General features: G+C 40.8%; 1 protein-coding gene across 1 annotated transcript in view; it reads left to right on the top strand.

The window, feature by feature from the left end:
• The window catches only part of PPP1R14C (protein phosphatase 1 regulatory inhibitor subunit 14C), a 56,508-nt gene extending 35,378 nt beyond the window's left edge, over positions 1 to 21,130 (top strand). Inside the window, exons 2-4 of the mRNA XM_055811269.1 lie at positions 7,596 to 7,679; positions 9,058 to 9,090; positions 19,820 to 21,130. Of these exons, the coding sequence (XP_055667244.1) occupies positions 7,596 to 7,679; positions 9,058 to 9,090; positions 19,820 to 19,894 (192 nt within the window). The 3' untranslated portion in view covers positions 19,895 to 21,130. The remainder of the gene's footprint in view (positions 1 to 7,595; positions 7,680 to 9,057; positions 9,091 to 19,819) is intronic.
• Positions 21,131 to 24,356: the final 3,226 nt, after the last annotated feature.

Raw genomic sequence — 24,356 nt, 5'->3', positions numbered from 1 at the left:
CATGGGCTAATGTTTTTTTAACTAAGGTTAACTTTAAGACATCTTATCAAGCCCCTAAAAAAGAACTGTATTTTTCACCAAAATGCTTGCAAATGGTTTATATGAAATATGAGTAAAAGCCCTTCTCACCCCTAGTCTCACTTTCCCTTTGACTCCATTTTGCTGTCTACTGGAGAGCATACTCTAGTTTGTTCATCTAGATGAGTGTGTTAGACCAACAGGTTACCATCACCTTGTGACAGTAGAGATTTGCAGCCCTATATACTTTTTTCAAATATTTGCAGTTGACAATACTGTGAAAGCTGTGTAGTTCTTCACCAGAAATAATGAATGAGCTCTTTTCTTTTTGTTTTTTCCTTGCTCTTTGGGGGTCAAGAGCGAGCTCTCTGCTCTTTGAAGCTTCAGGTCACAGGACTCATGCTTTCATGAGTCACTTGTTGATCAGCTGCTTAGTGATGTGTATGGATATGCTGATAAATTAAAGGGATATCTTATACAGAAAGTACTAGTCTGGAAAATACAAAGGGATCTAGTCATTGTTATACCCTCCACCTAGTCAGTGTTGTCCTTCCAGACTTTACTGACTTAATTTGAATAAGGTTATTTCTGTAAATCTGTATTTTGAAGTGAATGTGTTAGAAGGGTGTGTTTGCTCAGCTGGGATATGGGATGGAAGGAGAAGGAAGAATTCCTAACCATGCTGTATCAGTGAATTTTGGCTAGGTGGTGGGATGGGCATGCTCTTCCAATTGTCCAAGGAGCATGGCAGTGTTCTTTTTAACATGTAATCCTGTGTTTTTTCTCATAGTGTGTCTCTGGTTAGGGGCAACACACACTGAAGTTGCATACTGGCATGGTTCTGGGATGCTATTAGGTTATGCTTTAGACCTGGGAGCTTGAGAATGTTGCCTGTTCACTGGATTCAGACATGAAGCTCCAATAGATCTCCTCTTTGGGATTTCCTTAGAATAAGGTGTGCTCTTTCTAATATAAGCTTCAGGACCATTTATCTACTAACCAACATAAGGTGAATTGGCAGATGCAGGCAGGCTTTAGCTAGCTAGCTCTTTCTTCTCCGAGCCAGGTGGATGTGGGTAAGCTTTGGTCTGGAAATCTGATTGCAGTGTTAATAAACTATGAATGAATGCAAATGCTCTGCCAACAGGCTTTATTCTCTTGGTCTGAAAGCTGCACTAACGCAGCTATAGTTTCTGGACTATGCGGTTTATGCACGCTGGCTGAGCAAGCTAAGGTCCAGCTGTACCTGCCTGTGTAAACACTATCATTGTGTGTATCTGTTTGTCTGTCCATCTTTCTCATCTAGGTTAATTACCTTTCCCCGCAGCTTTGTTACATCCTTTTAATTGCCAGGGACTGATGATTCCTAGGTAAGCTCCCCCTCTGCTTTACAGCAAGGTGTATATTCTTCTATATAGAGCACCATAAGCATTGCTCTTGGTGTTACCCTTGATTTAACAACTGGAAAACACACTTTTAAAATGTTGAACTTGTCCAAATTGAAATAATCTGAGCCGAGGAGATTCATAGTAGGTGCCTGCCTCAGCTGGAATAACTTGGAAAGATTTTAGGTGAGAGTTCAGTTATTTCTGAAGTTGAGACTAATATCAGGAAGAAAAAAAGGTGGTTTTCCGCATTGCATGAGGACTTTCAACAGCTCGGTTGAAACTCTAGTATGTCTGATCTTGGAAATTTAGGAGGGAGCTGACTTGCTTTGTGTCGGAGATGCCTGTGGCCAGTTCATGAAAGTGTTCTTAGTTCAATTAAGCATCTCCCCTCCTCTTGTGTTTGTCTTGTGCCCAGGCTTGTTAGCTTGGCAATAAGCTCAGATTGTCTTACGTGAATGAGCTTTCTCTGTAGGGAGCTAGGAAGGGCTGGGCTCTTGCAGTTCATCTTGGCAGGGAGCCCTGGTCACAGTGCCTGGGAGCCAAGAGACAATCCTTTCTCTGATTGCAGTGGTCCTTCCTCTGGCCCTCAGCTGCGGAGAAAGGGTATAGAGGAAGAAGGTAGAAGCAATACCCCAAAAAGTAGGAGCAGAGGAGGTAGGATTTTGCAGGAAGCAGGCTATGACAGTAAAAGCTGAAGGACTAAGCTTTTAGGAACAGAAGCAGAGGGAAATGAGTGCTTTTGGGCAAAACTTAGACTGCTGCTCTCCAGACCCGAGAATTGAATCTAGGTCTCCGTAGACTTTTCCACGCTCTACCAGCAACTTCAGGGGCCCTTGCTGTCTTTGTAAAGTGTTACCTCCCTCTGGTGGTGTGTGTGCAAGGCTATGGGCACGGGCCCCTGCTAGCTTCAGTGGTGAGGGTAGCTCAGATCTAGACTATAGATCAAACACTGTGTCCTTGACTTTTATCCAGATTCATTCATACCATGTTACATAAATATAGATGCACTTGGTGTTCCTGTGAGATGCTGGACAACTTGTGTAAGCTGTTCTGTTGATAGGTGGACACAGTGTTCCCTCCCTTTCTGGGTATTTAACTGGATCCATAGAAGGTCAGGCTTGAAGACAGGCTCAGCACAGAAGTCTTCTGTTAAATATCCACAATACCACAGATAAATTATGATTATTCAGAAACAGTAGGATCGTAGATTCTGGATCATAGGAACAGCCTGGGTGCAACACAGGCTTTTCTAACTCTTGGTTGGAGCTAAGACTGGATGGCATGTGCTCAGGGGTGTGGGGCCTTCCATTCTGTGTTGCCTGTGAGGTTTCACATTCAACTGACTGATTGCTAATGAGATAAGGGTCTGATGGGGGAGAATATAGTGTGTAACTGCATGATAAGGACTGTACCACACTGGGAGCAGCATCCTAAATGTGTTCACTGATTCACCAACTATGCAACTAATATTCGCTGTTGCATGATCCACTTTACTTGAACCAACAGAAATGATGGAATTTTAATTTTTTTTTGGATGGCTAACATTAGATCATCATGGCTGCTGTGGCATTACTGCTGGTAATATTTTAGGATGGAAGGAAACATACTGTCACTTAGTAACTGGGTTGTACCACTGAGGATACTTGTTCCTACTGTAAGTGTCCCCAACCCTGGCACTTGTGAGTCTCTTCTTGCTGTCTTTAACATCCTTTTCTAACCTTCTGTTTCTCATGCCAATAAATAGGCACTAGCAGCTTTTTTGTGTTGCAAGGAGCTATATTTTAGCTGTTGTATTTTGAGTCTTGACTTAATTAGGATTAGCTTTAAGTCAGAGAGAGCTTTATTTGATTCTGGATTCATAATCTTTGATCACTTAAACTATTCTTCTTAGTCTCATTTTTAGCTACTTTTGGCTTGACCTGTAAGTCCCCGAAAACAACAGAATGCTTTGAAATGTGGAACACATGGATTTTTCCTTTGTTTCATACAAATGACTCTTTGATGGTATTCTTTTCCCTGTACTAAATGTACTTCATTTGTAAGCCCACCAGGTTACATATGCAACCAATGACTTCTACTCCTGCTAACTTTTGGCACTTTTATCATCCTGTGACTTTGTAAGACATTCTATTGTCTTGCACTGGGGCAGTGCCACCCATCTCTGCCGATTGTTTTCCAGAGCTAACTGTATTGATATCCAGCAGATGTCTCTCTTAAAAACAAACAAACAAAAAACAAAAACCCCAACCAAAAAACTTTTCATATATTAAGTGGATACTTCCAGAGGAACTGGTCCTGTTTTCTAGTTTGGTTTTGATCACTTACTCTGGCCATCTTTCAGGACTTTGAATCAGAGATTTCTCTCATATGGTCTGAAACTTTCATACATCTGAATCGTATGTTCTTCTTTGCCTCCTTTTCCTTCATCTTTCTCTTGCTGTCCTTTCAGGTTGCTTCCAAACTCATTATACAAATGATGGCTTTAACTTTCCTTGCTGCGCTTAACTTTTCCTTTCTCTCCCAAACTTAAAATTAAAGTAAAACCCAAACAAACCTATTTCATTATTTCCCAGCACTATGAATGAGATGATGCACAATGAATGGACAGTGAGGATGAGGGATAGCAGGCTAATTTGAGAGCTGGGTTTATAGTGGGAAGTTACACCCAGGGCAACTATTGCCCTTTAAAATTTAAAGCCTCAGATAAATGTTTAATTAGTAAATACTTGTAACGATGTCAGACCTGCTTGTGCTGTCCTCAGGGTCAGCATACTAGAGTGTGCAAGTGTTCTTCAGCCGCCTTTGCAAACTCCAGCTCTTGACTTAAGCTGCTGTGGGAGGTGGTTTCAGAGGCTGTCAGACCTTTTCGCTGGACTCACTAAGGGATACTCACTTGTTTCTATTCTACTCACTGTTGGGGCTGCAATCACCTCTGCCAGAGGCTACATCACAAACAGTTGGAGTGGTTGTAATGTCTTAAACTGCTACAGCTATTTATTACTTAATGCATGTCTGTGCCCCAAGGTGTTTTGCCAGTAGCCTGCAAAGAAGTCATGCAACCTAAATAACCATGGGGCAGTCTTCCAATGCAAGGTTGAATTTAAGTTGCACTAAATAGCACAGAAGCGAATTTGATGTTTTTTGACTTTTGAATACCATGCTTCCCGCCTCCAACTGTTTCAGTTACTGGGTGTTTGCACCTGCAACCCCTATTCATTTTTTGTTTTAGTATTTCTGGGGGATGCTCCCTGTCAGCACGTTTCTTGTGGTTTCTTTCCCCACCCCATCATCTGGTATTTGCAACACCTTGTTTCCCTCTCACTGGAGCAGAACATGGCAGTGCTTTGTTTTTCTTGCACAGCCTCGTGGCGCTAACAAGACTCTTAAAATACCACCCTTCGGCTATACACAGCCCCTTTCAGGCTCGGCTTGCCCCAGCCTAATCTGCATCTAGCAGCTTAATTGTAGTAGAATCAACCATACTTCTTGCCAATAAAATCAGGCAAAAAGAACACATGACTCTTTTGTCCTTCCTTCTGTCACTACAGCTGTTGGGGAGCGGTCAGGCTCCTGACCGAAGCACATGTTTTTCATGCCTAACATAAAATTCTTGAGATCGTGCGGGCACAGTAGTTCAGTTGGGGGTGAAAAACGCTTTGGTTATGTTTGTTCGTTCAGTCAAAAATAAAAGCAAGAGTTACATTTTTGGGCTTCCCCCCTCCATTTGTGTTGCGTATCAGAGTTCAAATCTGCTGTGAAGTGATGAAAGATACTCATGCTCTTTTAGAGAGAATGTAACTTAATTGGATGCTAGTATGTCAGACACAACTATAGTCTCTCGCTTCTGAACTATTCTTGATTTATTTTGTTATGGCACTCCTTGATGTAGAGGAGCTGTGTTCCCTCTTATACCAAAGCATCAGTGAATTACTGGTACAGTTGCCCTCTGGACTGATGGCAGTGTGAACCTTGAAGATGTAGGAGAAAGCTGATTTAAAGAAGAGAAGAGTGAAGACAGACAGAAGCAAGGATTTCTCCCACATGACTGACTGGTACCAGTCAGAGTAAAGCTAACCTTTCAGGAGTGCTCTGAAGTGTGACCACAAAAAAACATTATATACCTTCTACGGAATTCCCTCTCACTGTCACCTTTCAACGTCATTTCAGTTTGGCAGAATGCCACTCTGACAGGCAAGAGTTCAAAACGTGTATCTGACAAAATACTCACTGCGCTGAACTGCACTTCTGAGTGCAGACAGGTCGGCATTTATGCAGGTCCATAGATGTGTATTTTGATAATTTTACAGTATTAATGGTAACTCCAGGCACCCTATCTTAACAGTATTTATGATGATCTGCTTAGATAAAATGTTCAGGAGGTTTATTGTCTATTTGGGGAATTTCTGGTTCTTAGTGTGATATGCAAATTAGTGTAGAGTTGGAATAGTAAGCTGCTAAGTAAATGTACCACTGTTATGGATTAATCTTTATCCTTTTCAATTCTAATGGCTTTTACTGAATATCTTTATAGTCTGTGGAAGACTTCTTTTCTCTCTCTTCCACTTGTTTAAATTGCTAATGAATCTATAGCATTAGGTTAGGAAATCCCTTATTGCCAGATTGTTACAGCAACTAGTATTTTTATGATTCATCTCAGCAAATGCCCACACTTCCTTTCTAACTAAAATGCATGCTGAAAAAGAGTGAACCTGCTAATTGGGAAAAGGATGTGATTTGTGCGTTTTTATTCATCAGGTCACACAGCCTGCATGGCTGTGCTATCGTGTTCCCGCATGCTTTCCTTCAGAGATGGGAAATGGGGAAGTTAATCATCCTGCTTCTGTCCTCCTTCCTTACACCCAAATAAATGTTGAGCAGTTGGCATTTTAGCTGGAGATTCTGATAGAGCTAGTTGTTTGGCACTTTGGTACTTCTGTTAGATTAACTTGAGCTAATTTGTTATCTTCCTTGCTAATGTTTGGTCTCTTTTTTTATTGAGTGGAAGAGTAATTTTGTTGTTACCTGTGGCAGTTGCTACTGGAGCTGTTAAATTTTCACAATTGTTGAAACTTCTGCGAATCGCTGGAACCACCACATTTTAATCAAAATTCTTCTTTAAAGAATTTTGAGAAGTGGTGGCGTACAAGACAGCAGCTGCTTGGAGACAGCGGTCTTATTGGTTCATCCTGACTTTCAAATCCACCCTCTCCATTGGAGGCTTTTGGGTCCCTGATTTCATTCAGGAGGTGCCACGGTGATGCAGTGCCAGTGAGCCAATTGATGACAGTGTACTTATGGAGGAGGGCAGACTCGCATGCCCATCCATTGGCTTGAATGGGGCAGGGGCAGCAGCGAAGCAGTGTGTCGGTGGCACTGAGACCACTGTGAGGGTGGCACTTGGCATGGAGGAAAGGCTGAGACCAGTGTTTTGTGTGTGCAGTGAGGTGCTGCTTTACCATTTTGAAGTGCCTTTTATAATGAGAAAATGCAAAAAATGACCAGCAGTATATTTTTTTGCTTAATTGCAAGTGCAATAAACAGTGATATCTGTGAATGATGAATTCTTATTGGGAATCCAGAGCTCAGGGTTCCTTCAAAATGTGTGGACTTCTGCTCTGACTCAGGGAACATGTCTGTGCTGGTGATGCAAAGGGAGAAGTGTATGGTGAGGAGTTTTAAATCCTCTAAAATATTCTGTACCTTAAAGTTCATGCTTCACTGCAGGCACTGGAAATCTGAGCTCCTCTGATGGGACATGTATGTCATCCTTGTAAGCCAACTTTAAGCAAGGGAGATATTCCGTAGTGTAACAAAATAAGCAGTCCAGTCAGGAATGTGCTCAAAGCAATTTTGTGGCTTGCTGCAGCTTTTATCTGCTTCCTCTCCCCTGACCTCTTCTTCATCCTCTTGCCCAGTACTGTGAGAACTGCATGACTTGTGCCGCTGGGCATGGGTTAGTAACACAACTCAGCTGTGAGGGAAGGGTTGCTTAAGAGCTGTCACCTCCTCCTGCCACACAGGGCCTTGGCCTTCTGCTGGCTTGGGAGGAAGGAATCAAGCCACCATCCCTTGCTGATTTCCTTCTTGTCTGGCTCCAGGCAGATGGGGTTATGTGTGCTATCACTAGGCTGCTTTTGAGGTTATGTGTAGGATATCTCTATGGACTAAGTGGGAACTTTTGCTTTTCAGGAAGAAGAGATGCCAGATGTAGAAATTGACATTGATGACCTTCTTGATGCAGCCAATGAAGAGGAGAGAGCTCTTAAATTACAGGTAATATTATTTTCTAATTTTAAATTGGAATGTAGCTGAATTAATGCATCTGAGTCCATATCTTGTGTTTGATTGAATCCACTGTAAGTGTAAAACTAGAACTGAGAAGTTCCTAGGTCTGAGTTTAGCATAATCTACTGGACTGTACAAACGTAATCAAAATCCTTTAGGACAAAAAACTTCTGAAAGGTGGATGATAACAAGAGTAAACAAAAGTTCAAAAATCCAATAATACAGGGAGATATGCTGAGACAACTAGATAAATTCTAAGTTTTACAAGTATCTAAAATAAATAACAGAAAACATAAAAAAATAAACAACAGTTACATAGAAAAACTATGTGGCTGAGAGTCAGTTATGATGACCAGGTAGTTTCTGAGATTCACTGCAGCAGCAGAAATATACATGTGTGCATATACAGACCAGAAATCCTGCCTTGTCCTTAGGATACTGAAAACTGTTTCTCTGTCTATACTACCTAGAAATTGGAACTCATCAAGTTATCTTGGAGTAGCTTGTCTAAAAGCTTGAGGAAAGGATAAGATGATCAGCAACAGGAGTTAGGAGGGAAATGCAGAAGCTGTTTGCTGAAGTTATACAATCCAAACCAGCTCTCTAAATCTCTGAATTCTGTTTGAGATAAAAGTTTGCTGAATGGAAGAATGAGTGGGAGAAAAGAAACATCACTGTCTTAATAAAGATACATATATCTAAATCAAGATAGAAAACCAATATGAGGGTCTCTGCTTATAATCTTCTCAGATGCACTAAAGGAAGGAAACCTGTCCCACAGCAGTGGTTTGCCCTCAGCTCACTTCTGAGAGGTGACTGAAGTGCTTTGAGGCACCACATCTGATTTGCAGTGCCTGTTGGCACCCTTTTCTCAGTGCCCACTGCCCAGCCACAGACACATGGGGCATGGCCCCAGGCTGTTTACTCAGCATTCATAAATAGCTTTGCTGCTTCTGCCTAAACTAGCTGCTGCAGCTGCCCTGCTAGGAATGCCTGACCTAGCTCATGTCTTTATTTCTGTATTGTGAAGACTGTGGTGCCCTCACAGAAAGCTACCTTTCACATGTGTACTGCTGGGGGAAATGTTCTTGGAGTCTCCTCTTCCCAGATTTTCATGGAGAGAGGGATTTTGTACCTTCGAACTTGGAGGAAAAAGCCATCATTTCTCTCCTATTGCAAATCTTTCTGATCCACCTAGGGAGCAAAGGTGACTTACTGTAATGCTTGGTTTTCAGTAGCATATTCATCCAGTGTTTCCTGGTTCTCCTTTTCTTTCCCTGCTTCCTTGTCAAGTTTCATACTGCGGCCTTGTTTATGTTCACTGTTATTCTGTATTGGAACTGACACTTTTGTATTTTGCTTCTAGGAAACTCTCGTAGATTGCTACAAACCAACAGAGGTAAAAAGACTTTTCTTAAATACTATTTACATGTGGAAAGTGTAGCTGTCTTTAAGCTAAAGCAACTTTTTATACTTATGATAAAGTAAATATAGGAATATTAATTGGGAGCTGATGGACTTGGAGCTTTATATCCTGTAAATGTTTGCGCCTGTCACTTGAGTACAGTAGGAACAGGATTGAGCCCTGTGGAGGAACTGCTGATCATTCCAGCTGAAGTATCAATATTATCTTCTGTAATGTCCTTATTGATTTTGCTGATGCTTAAAGCTGTCATGTTACAAGAGAACTAAACACAAGTCTCATCAGATGGTTAAAACCCTACTATATTTGCATGAAATTTCAACTTGAGAGATGGATTGTGTGCTCTTTGATGTGAAGCCATTTAATTTTATCTTTGACAGTAAAATTGTTTATTATGGGAACTGTTATGTAGATACGCATATTATAGATATGCTCAGGTAATTGTTTTTTGTGAATGGATTTAAATACAATCATGGCATAATCTGAACTAACAGGATTCAGTTAAGAGTACTCAACTTCTAACTTGAACATCCATTAACTTGTCCAGTGCCAATATAGCCTACTTCTCATACAGTAATGTGTGCTTACTAGGGAGAGTAAATGTTGTAATGAACTTGGACTCACTGGAAAAAAAAGTCTAGGTTGTGGGTCAGTTTCTTGGTGGCTGCTATGCTGTGTTTATAATAGAGTGGGTGGTACAGTTAAATAGACACTTCCCTGTCCATCAGATACTTTCTTCAGGGCTTTTCCATTTTTATTGATTCCGGTGTTAGATTGGTAAAATTCTCTAGAATTGCTATTACATTTGCTGCTACTAAGTTTTTGACAGTGCAGGGAATCGACACAAAAAGACTTTCTTGGTAACACTTGTATGGTTTGGACTGTGTTGTACCTTGGTTTCTTTAAGGCAGATAACACACATATCACATTATGGAGATGCTAGATTTAAGAAAATACAAATATCAATCTTCAGACGTCTTACTGTGGTAATGTTACACTACAGATGACCCCTGTCAGCCTCCTCCAGCCTTTTCTCACAGATGCTATTGAACTTTATTTGTTCTTCGTAAGATAGGTGTGAAGACTGATATGGCATTTGGAGCCTGACATGATTCTTGTCGCAGGCTAGGGAGAGAAACTGGAGGTCATGAGTGGGTGGGAGGAAAGGGTTGCCAAGAGCTTAGCAGCCACTCATGTGCTGACCTCTTATTTCTGGGTTATCTGAAGGCAGATAAGGAATCGGAGAATGGTCAGGGTTGGAAGGCACCTTTGGAGATCATCTAGTCCAACCCCCTGCTTAAGCAGGTTCATCTAGAGCAGGTTGCACAGGATCACGTCCAGGTGGGTTTATAATGTCTCTGGAGAAGGAGACTCCACAGACTCTCTGGGCAGCCTGTTTCACTGCTCTGTCACCCTCAAAGTAAACGAAGCTTTTCCTCAGATTCAGATGGAACTGCCTGTGTTGCAGTTTGTGTCTGTTGCCCCTCGTCCTGTCGCAGGGCACCACTGAAAAGAGGCTGGCTCCATCCTCTTGATGCTTGCCATAGAGATATTTGTAGACATTGACAATATTCCCTCTCAGTCTTCTGTTCTCTAGGCTAAACAGACCCAGTTGTCTCAGCCTTTTGTTATAAGGGAGATGCTCCAGTCCACTCATCATCTTTGTAGCCCTCTGCTGGATCTTCTCCAGTAGTTCCCTGTCTGTCTTGAACTGGGGAGCCCAGAACTGGATGCAGTACTGCAGATGCAGCCTCAGTAGGTCAGAGTAGATTGGGAGAATCACCTCCCTCAACCTGCCAGCCATGCACTTCCTAACGGCCCCCAGGATCCCATTGGTCTTCTTGGCCACGAGGGCACAGTGCTGGCTCATGGGCAACTTGCTGTCCACCAGGGCTCCCAGGTCGTTCTCAGTGGAGCTGTCTCCCAGCAAGTCAACCCCCAGCCTGTACTGGTGCAGGGGGCTGTTCCTCCCCAGCTGCAGGACCCTACACTTGCCTTTGTTGAACTTCATTAGGTTCCTCTCTGCCCAGCTCCCTAGCCTGTAGAAGACAGAGAATCGAGTAATTACCCTTCTTCTTTCTTCATTGAACATGTTCTATGAATTATTTTTCTTAGCTCTGAAGCTTGACACTTGATCCAAGGACAAATTTCAGACCTCTGATAAGGGTATGTGACAGACATTAGTGAGCTTTCCACTGGAAAGCTTGGTGATAGAACTGCTGGAAATATTTGTGCTGTGCACAATTAAATTAAATTGGCATGGCAGTTTGCAGGAAACAACATCCTGAACAGTTAAGTCTACTTAACTGTTCTCAAGGCATTTGGATCAAGGTGACATCTTAATACTGAACTTGTGACTTGTCTCTTCAGTCCTCTGCTGATGAGATAGAGGCAGCTCCTTTACCTGGGAGAATATCCATCTTCCTTGACAATCTTTGGAGATAGCCATGTTGAGAGGAGTAGTACTTCATCCACTCTTCTGTGAGGATGGTTGCCAAAATGGGAGTAATTTCCCAGGACTCTTTTGACAGCATTAACTTTTCTTCATCTGTAGTATAATAAGCCCAGTACTACTGCATGACTGCTAGCTTAGGCTGCTTAAAAATAGTGATTTTTACCCTCTGGACTAAGAGGAGCCTTTAAGTTGGCTTAAATTTGCTATATGAAGCACATCTTGTCCTGAAAATCTGCAATCCTTTCATATTTGCAGACCATGCGAAACTGTTGAGGTGATAGGTTTGTGAAAGGATTTCTAGGAGATTTGTGCAGAATGGATGTGAGCTGATGGAATTTCTCCTGAGCAATCAAATACACTCAGTAAGTGCGCTAGGGATTTTAGCATCAAGAGTTATACGGTTTGAAAAAGGCAGTAATCCCTAACTGGGGAAAAAATTATGTAATATGTCTCCACTATTCAGAATATAAGGAAAAAATAGTACAGGCAGAAAGCTTAATAACTTGAAACTTTGTGCCATCTGTTTAAAAAAAACACAACAACAGACCAACTAACCCAAAACTATATCTCAAGTCAGTTTTGCTTAGTGTCTTCCACTTAGACTAAAGGTTAAGGAAAGACTGAGAGATTTTTGCATGTACCAGAAGAAGCAGAGTTATCCAGGTCACTTGAAATGTGGAAGGAATTCTCAGCTTTTTTTAATAAATTGACCAAAGATAGTAGCTGACAGTAACTTAAGAGGAACTGCTATGAATTGAAACCTTTCTTCTAAAAGAAATATAGCTAGACTGTGGAATGTGCTCTAAAATTTTAAAAGCTTTTCTACAGTAGCAGTTACTGGTTGTTGTTCTAATTTGTACGGAAATGTGTAACGTGGGAACCTTGTTGTGAAGAGTCATGTAGTTTACCCAAACAAGGCAACTAAAGGTTAACTAGGAAGGTGCACACAGTATGATTCTCAGGTGCTATTTAAATTTATGTTAATGATCCTTAAATTAAAATGTTGATTTGCTAATCAAGATTCATATGCAATGTAACTGTGTCATTCAGTCATTAAAAGTTAGTTTGTAAAATATGCCAGAAACTAAAAATAATTTCTGGGCACAATTTGTTAACTTAGCTGTTTCTACAAATGTAATTTTTTTAAAAAAAGAGTGGCCAGAAGATATATTTTCTAATTAGAAAACTGTAAAATGCATGTTTTTATAGGTGTTAATCACTGCAATATGTGACTTGCATCTATACTTTACATTCTTTTACTTGAGCCACAACCTCCCTGCTCTGTGTAGTTAAGTCACACTTGTTGAAGAGAAGTTGAGTAGCTGCCTGACTCAAGGCTTTGGGATCTCGAATGAGGACAGTGCTATGACACATGATGATGGTCTTCCCACTGTGCAAAATTAAACAGTGTTAGAAATATTCTTCAGATGGCTCACACCTTCTTTGCTTCCCATTCTCTCTTCTGTTACTATCATACCTAGTCCAAAAGCAGTATGTGTCAGGTAGTCGTGACATAAGACAAGGCTTGAGGTGTGAGAACAGTAATTCATTTTTAGGACTGCATAAAGTTAAAGGGTATACTATCGGCAAAATCAGTGCTGTAACCAAATCTTGGATCTGAACTTTTGTGATTAGAAAGGAGCAGGATCATCCTCCTGCATCACCGACGTGCCAGAGCAGCCAGTGCTTCACTTAGTGCCATGTGTTGGCTGGGGAAAATCCCAGTCAGACTTTTGTCAAGTTGCTGTCTCTGTTCTGTTTACACCAGAGGTCCTCAAACTACGGCCTGCTGGCCGGATACGGCCCCCCAGGGTCCTCAATCCGGCCCCCGGTATTTACAGACCCCCTCGCCCCCCCCTCGTTGGGGGGGGAAACCAAGCAGCCGCAGATGACCTCCTGCCACTTCATCCACGCGCCGGCCCCCTGGTTAAAAAGTTTGAGGACCCCTAGTCTACACAGTAGAGAGTCCTAATGTAGGTCACGGGAAATTTTGAGTCTTGTTTGCAGTGAATGTAACAAAGAAATTTAAATAGAAACTGTAATCTCGATGATAGTGTTTTGATACTTGACAATAGACTTACTTAGAACAGGAAGACTGCTGTTGGCATGAAATCAATGAGGTTTTGTCAAGACACATATTTTGAAGGAGGTGGCTAAATCTGTATTATTCTATCTCTGTGCTATTGGTAGCAGTGAGACCACCCATTTAGACTGGGCTTTGGAGAAAATCTGGCATATTTGTGGCTGATGTGAATTAGAGCTTCCACTGGTGGGACTACCAAAGTGATGACAGGAGAAATGACAAGGAGAGTCTTAAACTACTATGGGAGAAAAATCCAGTGGGTGGGCAATTTTTGTTTACTGATTCTGAAAGATGCAGTTGAGCTACACAGTGTCTGCATCTTTGAAGAGAACCAAATAAATTAGATTTGGGTTTTCTTTGCTTTTTTCTTTTCTCATAGAAATAAAGAAAGCTTCAGGCAAATGGGCTGGAGATCTGTCCCGCTCAGGCAGGATTAAATCTATCCAGACCATCTTGTTTGCATAGTTCTTCACCCAGTGCAAAATGGAAGAAAAAGGATATGAAGTTGCATGATAAAAGAAAGTTGTTTTGCTGGGAACTTTTATTTAGTAATGATTTTCAATATGATTTCCAAGAAAACTATGTTAAAGTGTTGTGCATATTCTCTGGAAAATTTGGGCAGAGATTTAAGTCACTGACTACTCAGTTACTTCAGTAGCTGGACTATTTTAGCAGCTTTAACACTTAATTTTGAGAAAGGCAGAGATGTATTTGCTTAACTATATGTTTCCCCCAGTTTAATTCCTAGCTGGAGCAGATGACAGGCTTGTGATGCAGCTTTTTAGAGTGGACCAGGCACTGTGGTTCTTAAAACTAAAAAATATTTTGGGTATGTCTTCAGGCAATGTACGTATTTAGTACACAGACATGAATAGAAAGCTCAACCCTCCTGAAATGGTCAGCTTTTGAAGGATCATATGGGTTTTGTCCTACTGTGTTATGAATTATTTCAAGTTAATATTACCACTTGGTTTTTTAATATAATTGCAAGCCAACAATACATAGGATACACATTCGAAGCAATAGTAACTAAATATGTGTCCTAAAGCTTCAGTGCAGTGTACCACCTAACATCTGGGTGAGCCTAGGAGCTCATACACATTTATTGCAGGTCAGCTGATGGGTGGTAAATTATTAAGCCACAGTAACTGTATTCTGTGTTCATATTGCTTGAAATCAAATAGGACAATTTGTAGAGGAAAAAGTTAAGAAACATGCATATTTAAAAGCAGTGCAGACAGAGGCATTTCTAGAAGGATGTGTTTTCTTGTTCATCCATTTGACCACTCTGAATTCAGTGAACTAAAACTGTTTACATACCTGCTGAGATCTGCCCTACATTGTACTACAGCGTTGGAAGGAATTAAGCTTGCATGTTTTCATTTCTGCAAGTACTCATGAATACAACTTACAAATATCCATAGCAATATTATAAGAATGGAGAAGCAAATGGTGACAAGAATAAGTTGTGCTTGTTTACATGCTGATGAACTAGAGAATAACTGGACTGTGTGTTTTTACCATAGCTAAGCTTTGTGATATGTAGCCAGTGCCTCATACAGGGCTCATGGAGAAGCTAAATTGCTGCCTGTGGGCACCGATGGTCCTGTGATCTCACTGGAGAGGCTGTGCGGATGGCATTGTTCTGTGAGGCTACAGAGATACTGCACCAATTCTTCTATTGGAAGGCAGCTCCTGGCCTTGTGCTCCCAAAGCACGTGTGCCTCCTCCATTCCATTCTTCCCGTATCACTGGCTTCAGGTTTGAGCCTGTGTGGAAGGTGGAAGGTGTTTAGTAGTAGAGTTCCCTCTTCTTCTTCCTTTTCTTTCTTCCTATTCAGATGGCATTTTTTAGCTACTGTTTAGTTTTGTCCCCAAGTAGCTGTGGGGCATTGCTCTCCAGGCTGACTTTTTACATCCAGCCAATTGGGCTCTCTCTAGGAAAAAGCCTTGGGCAAATAGTCAAGGAAAAATTGATTTTTTTTTTTTTTTGACTTGGCTGTAAGGAATTAAAGCTGTGGAGGAAAGCTGGTTTAGGATTCATTTCATGCTCTAGTGAAGCAGGTGGACTAGAAACCCTAAATTTTTGTTTAAGAACTAGTCCTACATGTGTACTGCTTGTGGAAGAGAAATCTGGAGAGGCAGAGTCTTAATTAGCCTACAGAATTAATGGGAAGACTTGAATAGCAAGCCTGGAATTCATTGTCTGTCAAATGACCTCGGTAAAACAATGAATCACACCTCCAAAGCAGAAAGGTGAAGTGATTTCCTCCCCTTTCCTGAATTATCATTTCACCTTTGTTTGTAGTCTTTATTGTTTTAATCTGCTTTAGATGAATGCTTTTTCTGAACTGAATACCTTTGATTTAAAGGAGAGTGTTAGAGAAGGTGGAAGACAAAGGCCTAAGGCTGAATATAGATGAGCTCAAATGAACTATAGATTTAGTCTCTCTCTCATTTAAATTTGCCTTTAAAATTAGAAAGACCTCTTCTAGAAGCAACGATTTTGTATTATAAATTAACAGGACTCTTAATACCTGTAACAAAACTGTATTTAAAGGTGGTATCCTTGCAGAAAACCTGTAAAAAGAATTCAAACTGAGTTTATGTATCTATGTGTGTGTGTGTATGTGTATATATATATATATGCATACATAATTATTTTTTTTTCCCATTTACCAAGGCTCAAAGTGCTGGTATCAGAATTTTCTTCTATTAAAAGCAGATGTGGCCTGTGCATTTCTGACCTTAGCCCTCCAAGGAATAAATCACAAGTTCTTGAATCTTTAGCTGAATTATTGGTAAATGTTTTCCAGCTCTGAATTAAATATTATGTAAGTAGATAACTCAACCTGCGTTACAGAATTACTTTTAACATAGATTGGTACATGATCAGCGTTCAAAGGCACGATGCTAAACTTCAGCATGTCTTTTAGAGGGGATTTCAGTACAGTGCTCTGTGTAAAATTATTTTTGTGTATGTGGTTGAGATAAATGTGGCTATTAAGCCTTGACTCAAATGTCCACAAGGAATAAAACTGCAATTTTTGAGTGATGTTTAAAGAAAACAAATGGGTTTTACCATCATAAAGCTGGGCTGGTTAGTTATACACTGAAGGCTTCTTGAAATGCTGTGAAGTCTCCTTTCCTGCCTCCAAGAGGGAAAATGTGCATCTTTTCTAGAATGCTGCCTTTCTTTGATGGGGATTGCAAAATAAGAAAGGCACAAGCACCAGAGCACAACTGTGATAATGACAGCCGGCTCCATGCAAGTGTCAGATGTAAAATGGTACTTAAATCAGAAATGTACTGAACCAATGCTGTTGTCTGCACACCGTGGGATGTGCACAACAGCCCTACTGCATTATGTAAAATGCTTGCCACACACAAAATGCTGTTGTTGGGTTTTAATGTTCAGTGCTGCTGATGCTTATTTCAAGAAAAATAGTTCCTGAGGGGTAACGTGTTTTCAAATATTGTATGTACTTCCAAGTGAATACAGCTGCCTTCTCTTCCATAAGAATAGCCTCAGTTACCTCAGATCTGCTTAGGACATTGCCCCTACAGTTTGATTTATTTTGGCAGCACTGAGAAGTTTCTAGTTGGTGTGAAACTTCTTTGAAAACTTCAAGCAAATATCTTGTTTTGCAGAAGAAGGTGCTTGCGGTACCACTTCAGAGTATAAAGGGGAGAAAGTCTCCCCCTTTGCTGTAATGTCGTATTGAAAAGAAATTGACCCCTGGCTGCGTTTCATATCCAAGGGAAACTTGCTCCAAACTCTTCTGAGTTGTGGGAGGAAATGGACAGAGAAGTAGCAGAGGTGCCCCTCAAACAGAGATATCCCAAATGGGTACAGTCAGATACCATAGATTTCCCTGTCCACTCTGCCGATGACCCTTCCTTTAATGCTCTTGCTTTCAACTGTGAAGCAGTTGGACAATTTCCAGTTGCAGTGTCTCGTTGTTGCCTTGATGGTGAGTGAAGGTGATATAGAGTATTTGTGGCTTTAACAGGTGACTAATAAAGTCTTCCAAAGGGAAGAACTGAACTTCAGCCTGTTCCTTCCCAAAGTTATCTTAATCTGATGTTTTGGCGTGGGACTATAGCTTTTTATGGGAAAAGCTGATAAAAGGCAATATTTGTGGCATTAATCCCAAGTAAAAAAATCCTTTAAGATCACTTCAGAGAGTTTATTTCTATAATGACTTCACTGCCAGGCTCCATTTAAGTTTGATAGTAAAAAATCCCGAAGTGTATTTATGTTTCAAGCAGCACCATGCCGCATTAGTTTTGCATTATCTAGTAGGTCTTTACAATGATGAAAGGATAACATATAACCAACGCACAGTGCATTGAAAGCTGTGAACTTTTAGAGTAAACCAGTCTCCCTCCTTTTTCTGACCTCTGAATGGATAAGTGCTGTACTCTGACAAGTACAGAGTGGATATTGTTGCAGTGGCCTGTACCACTGTGCAGTGGAAAAAGGCAGCTTCTAGAGGATGGAGGGGGAGGATTTGTGGTCTTAAATCATCTTTTTTGATCATCTCTTTAGGCTGAGTATCCAGATGGGAAGTATACTGATATGCATAGATGTATTCCTGTATTGGCCTTGATCTAGTTAGTTCAGGAGTGGAGGCTGGAATATGAAAGGTTCTTGGTGAGTGTTTGTAGCCCACACTATATGTCTGCTGCTCTGCCTTTGCTGCTGTTAGTTGAAGCCACAGCTAGTGTTAGTGCGATAGCCGTGGTGCAACAGTACATGCACTACAGTATAGACATACATACAGTGTCAGGAAAGGAAATTGTTCTGTTGGGGTGATACCTGCCAGGATTGTGGTCTCACCAGGAAAACCTGACTTCTTTTTCAAGTTAAAATACCCAGTTAGAGACTTTCCTTATGTACAATGTAGCACCTGGATAGTGTATGTTTCAATGTGACTTTTTTTGAAAGGTTCTGTGTTGTTGTTTAGGTGGTGACCTTGTTCACTGGATTTCTTAGCCTCAAGCATTTAGCGAGGAAGTCAACTTTTTGTCCTTCCATAGAATCATAGAATGGTTTGGGTTTGAAGGGACTTTAAAGATCATCTACATCCAACACCCCTGCCATGGGCAGGGACACCTTCCACTAGACCAGGCTGCTCACCTGGCAACCCCATCCAACCTGGCCTTTCACATCAATCTGGCTGACTAAATTCATAATTACATTCTATAGCTAGTTATATAGCTAGTTTATAGCTAAGTTATTTCCTAAGAACCTTTTTGCACGTGTATACATAGTACTGTGGGTAAACATTATTCTCCCATTATGACAGTAAGAGGGTGATTTAGCTTTTGATGCATCTACAGTTATAATAAATTGTATACAAAAAGGAATTTGGGTAATAATGCAACTCTGTAAGTTTCTGTTCCCCATATTTTAAAAAAGAAAATCTGCTGAAACTAGATAAAATATCACTGTGAATAAAGACTTGGTCCATGATTTTTTATTTTTTAATTTTATATTTTCAGAATAGTTTAATTCATTGAGCTCTACAACCAGTTTCACCCAGCATAAGCCAGTGGTGCTACTTCTGATGTCTTGTTCCTGACTTGCCTCAGACTGGCACGAGTGTTGCTGTGGGGCTGAGTGGTGAGCCTGGCCAGAGAGCCGAGCCAGCTTGGAAAGTAGCAGGGCAAGAGGAAAAACATGAGTTTTTACCCAGATCAGCTGTCTGTTCCAGCTGAGTATGCAACCAACCAAAATGCTAATGCCAGCATGGAGAGTGGTGAGAGAAACACCTCTTTTGACAGAAGTGCTGATTTCTGTGCAGGCTTGAAACTGTTAAAGTCTGCTTCAACTGTTTGTGTTGTATCCAGCCATAAATTTTGCTTGATTCAACAGTTGGTAGAAAGCCTTGTGTAGCAAAAGCCTGAAAGATGGCTAGCAACTGAGCCTGAACACTCATGCAGAGGAAGAGCTAGTTGTTCACACTTCCACTGTGTGATGAGAACATGCTTCTAACATGCATATAAGGTTCCTGGAGATCAGGCCAGAGAAATTCCAGCTTAGTGGTAAAAACTTAAATAAAATGTATGGTTTGCTTTGATTATTTTTTTTTTGTTTTAGTTCAAAATCATGGCATTATGGGATCATAAAAATTACTCATATCTTCTAATCTTTTTTCCTAGGAATTTATCAAAGAGCTGCTAACTCGGATAAGAGGAATGAGGAAACTCAGTCCCCCTCAAAAGAAGAGTATATAAATAACTTGAAGTAGTAGCACTCTGTAAAAGACATGGCAAGGGAAATGGGACTTTGAATACAAGACCTTTATTAAAATAATTGTCTTTCTCCACAAATTTTTTGATTTCATTCAGTTTTGACGCGAGGAGTTTCTTCTGTGTGTTTTAATGGTTCTTTTTTAAGTGTCAGTTTGTTTTTTATCAAGAATATCAACAATTTGGATGCTGCTCAACTTTCACTTGAGGATTACTGAAGCAAGTGAAGAATCCAAGAGTTAGTGACGAGGGGCAGCAAGCCTACGTGGTGAACCAGAAGATCTTGTAAATCTACAGAGCTAGGAGACTTCTTGCAACTAGTTGGATAACGTTTTTAAGTTGGCTGTACATTTAACTCATGGTTGTCACGTTCCTTGTGCTTGTCTGTACATAAATTATAAAGTGGGTTGTGAATACTGTTTCACATGGATGGAAGGAAAAATTTGTTACAGTAAATTATTTAAATGGTGGTTATTACAAATTTGCTACCAGAATGTATCAATTTAGATTACTAAAATGAGTGCTGCCATTTTTATAAATACCCTTAAAGCAGCCCAGTGAAGAATTTCATCATATCTCCTTGTTTAGACTGCAGCATATGAGAATTGGGAATTTTAAGGGCTTAATTTGTAGACTTTTAAAGTTATTTGATTGACTTCAATGCTTTGCCAGATCATTTCCTCTCCACCTCATGGTGTCTTGGAACTGTGCTAACCTATACTGAATAAGGGCCTGCCGTGATATCTAGAGAAACGTCCGTTACCTTTTAAAAGCTGCTTCACAGTGGAGGAAAGGCAGCGCTACCAAAAGGGATTACAAGCACTGTTTTGCATTTAGTGATGTGGTCTTAATTGGATGCAGATTCCTCTCCTATTAAGGTGGGCTAACGATATTACACTCTTTGTTTACGGCTCTGCCCTGAGAAGTGGGGAGTCTTCTTAACTTGGGCTCTCTTACTTGTAAAAACAAGAATGGAAGAGAGATCCCTGCTCACTCCTGGAAAATGGCCTAACTGAAATGTTCAATAAGCTACCACATACTGGTAGGTACACCAGTTAGTCAGGCATTTTATATCAAGGGTGCTCTGAACATATTTTATTTTTCAAAAGAAATACATGTTTGTGAATTTTATGTATACTGGCAAGCTTTTTAAATGTATTTAATTTTGTAACGTTTACCGATGATTTTATTTACCAGATATTTACTCAAATAAATGGAACAACTTGTGACTTGTTACATGTACACTTTACAAGACTACTGTTGCTGAGTAGGTTGGTAAATGGACTTGCTCATCAAAAAGAGAAGCCTGTGAGGTGGTAAGTATGTGGGAACCCAGCTGTATTGACCCTAATTGGCTTTTAATGTGCCCAGTATCACTCAGCCCTTGCCCAGTACCACTCAACTTTCTGTAACCTGGTGCACAGCTTCACTTCTGAAAGTCATCTGCAGATGAGTCCTTCCTTCACTGGGGGATTTTAAAAAGAAAAAAAAGAAAAAGAAAAAAAGCTTGGATATTCTTTCAGATAAATGCTGCTGCTTCCTTTTTTCCTTTCCCCAGAGGTCAGTGTAGGGGAGGGCTCCCACCGGGTAACTCAGTTCTCTGCTGAAGGTGTGGCAGCAGGGGGTCTTTCAGCAGGAGGCACTCTGCCTTTCTTCCCTTTCTCTGAATTCTCGAGAAATTCTAGCAGCCCTAAGGAAAGACTTGGTTGGTTTGCCTGCAGCATCTTAAATTTGAATCTTGTACCTTGCTGAAGTTGCAATTCAGCTCTGGTTTCCTAAAGAGTCTTCTGGCAACTTTTTTATAAAATTGTGACTTGAAATCTGCGCTCCAGGGGAACTGGGAGGAGACTGTGATTTCATCTGTTTTTTGTGTTGGGATCTCCCAACGTTGTTTTCAGCATTACCAGTGTGATGTCTTTGGTTCTGGAAGAGGCCCATGTGAATGACCAGTCTTGCCACAAGGAGATTGTCTCTCCTTGGTCTGTGCTTCTTGCAGAGGATCTGGTGTAGCAAGATCTAAATGATCAAGTTTGTGTCAACATAACCCTTTGAAGGAGAGAGAGTTACAGGAAAAGCTTCCTTAAATCCTGAGGTAAGGGGACTATTGTTAGATTATTATTTTTTCTTTTCCCCCACTCAATTCTGAAGGCAGAAATCAGTGGTGTTAGTAAAGAAGTTTTAGTTACTAGCAAACTTCTGATGTTTGACTGGGAAGGTACTAATTCCAGGCCTTTTTCTGGAAAGTCTGTTCATTTGTAAACTACTGAGAGCCTTCTGTGAACACCAAGTTTTTGTCCAAAATGGAAAAAATGCTTTGATTTGAGACTTGCTAGCAATATTTAGAGTTTTGAGCTGGTGTCTGAAATGCTGTCTGCTCGTGGGTGCCATTCCCTAACTCAAACTTACGCAGGTGCATTTAACACATGGGCTGAAACAACTGAGAGCATGCAGTGCACCTCTTCAACTTCGGAGGTGGTTATAGCTGCCTTCATTTTTGCAGGTGGTATTTAGAAACAGCCCCAAACCTGAACATGAAAGGTTCTAGTAATTTCCATATTCACAGATGTATTTTGTGACTTCACTTATGATTTCAAATATATATTCTTTTTTCTTCCTTTATAATAATGGTGTGCAAAATCAGAAATGTCAAGTAATGGTAACTGCACCAGTTCTGTTGCCTCCTACCACAAAACAGAGCTCCACAATCCTTTTTTTTTTCCCTTGTGTTACATGGCTAAAAAATACCTGCCCCCTTTACACATCACACATTTGTGTCTTTTTGTCCTATTTGTCTTGCACTAATGTAGCTGTGGAAGGTAGCAGTCTACCCCTTCTAAAACCAGTTAATTTGGTGATACGCTTAGAAACAATAAGGACTGGGACAGTCCTTGCTATTTTCTTGTCTGTGTGGATGGGACAGTCGCTTCTGTGAAGGCCTTCCTCTCCTCCAATTCTATATGTTTTGCTGTCTTACAAGTGTCCATGAGTAAGCCCAAACTAAGTAATATTTGTTTGCAGATGGCCTGTTTTTACTGGAGAATTACAGGGTCTCATTCTTGCTACTTTTTCTTTAATGGAGATACTCTTGGCCTTGGCTTAAGTGAGAGGAGAATCAACCCATTCACTTTAGATTTCATTGTGCTTTATGTCTTTATACTGTGTGGGTGTTCTTGGCTCTGGGCAATACTCAAGGGGCATATCAATAGCCCACTGTTACTGAAAGAACTTGAAATTAAATCTTACAGCCCAGGCTCTTCACTGTGTTGGCTGGACAGCTTTCATGAGAAGGGCCGAGTCTGGCTGCGATGAGAGCTTCCTCTGGTCTTTTTAAGTGGCTATTGAAAGGAACTGAAGTTTCTTCTTATAAATATGTAGTGAAGCTGAGGTTTTTGTTTTGGTATTGAAGTACCTCTCCAGTATACAAAGATTGCCTGCAAGAGCACGTGTTTCTGGGGTCTGCTTCATGGCATAATTAGCCTTTGCATGTTTTACAGCAGGAGCTGACAGTGTGATATGTCCCGTGGTTGCTCTTCCAGTTGGCTTAGAAAGAGGAGGAAAGTGCTTCTGATCATATTTAGTGTTCCTCGTGAGGCTGCAGTCACAGGATAGTATATTCCTGTGACACAGAAGAAAGGAGGTGAGCCATTCTTCTGCCAGCCTTGTTTTTGCTCCTTTCCCCCCAGTATTCTGATGGTGGGGTTTATTCCTGAAGTTGCCATCCATGCAGGGACCATCTAGGGAAAATGTGGGAGGGAAGCTTTCCTTGCTCTCGGAGAACATGACTAAGAAAAGCAGGAGCAAAATAGCTGCTCCTTTTGTGCACTAGAAACTCCTTGTCACTGAGTCTTGATAAGGGTCTTGAGCACTGTACCATCATAAGTATAATAGTGTATGTGAAATTGGAATTACTCAGCAATCTATTTCTGTGACGGCTTTGCTGATTTAAGACAGCCTTAATGTAAACATGCACCTCCAGGGTAAAAAAAACAACCCATGTGGGCCACATCAACAGAGAGCCTGTTACTCTTGGTGAAGTGCTGTAACAAAAGGATTAATTGCTGCTTGGCTATGTGGAGTTTGTCATTGCCAGCATCACACACAGATGTTAAGCAGGTACTGAATAACTGTGTGCAATGCTTTTTAAAGGATGTTGAGATTTAGGGGAGGGAGACGGAAAAGAAATCAAGTGCTGGGAAGTCTAGGGAAAAAAATCACTAAAAAACCTACCTGTTACATGTTTAGCTATCAAGAAAACTGAGAAGAGTCTTGTTTTGCTGCATGTATTTCTGTATGGGAAGAAAATGAGAAATGTAAGGGTTCTCTTGCATTCGAGAAAAGCTATGAGAAGGATGAATGCCTGAAAGATAAAGAAAGGAAACTTAAAGTCTGGAAGAAGATAGAGAACCTCAATGGTGGGGGCGAGGAGCCCTTTGAGCCTGCTGCTGAG

Source organism: Falco peregrinus, chromosome 7 (genome assembly GCF_023634155.1).
Source record: "Falco peregrinus isolate bFalPer1 chromosome 7, bFalPer1.pri, whole genome shotgun sequence".
Lineage (NCBI taxonomy): Eukaryota > Metazoa > Chordata > Aves > Falconiformes > Falconidae > Falco > Falco peregrinus.
Note: the sequence above shows the minus strand (reverse complement) of the source record. Positions and strands in the feature narration are given on the sequence as shown.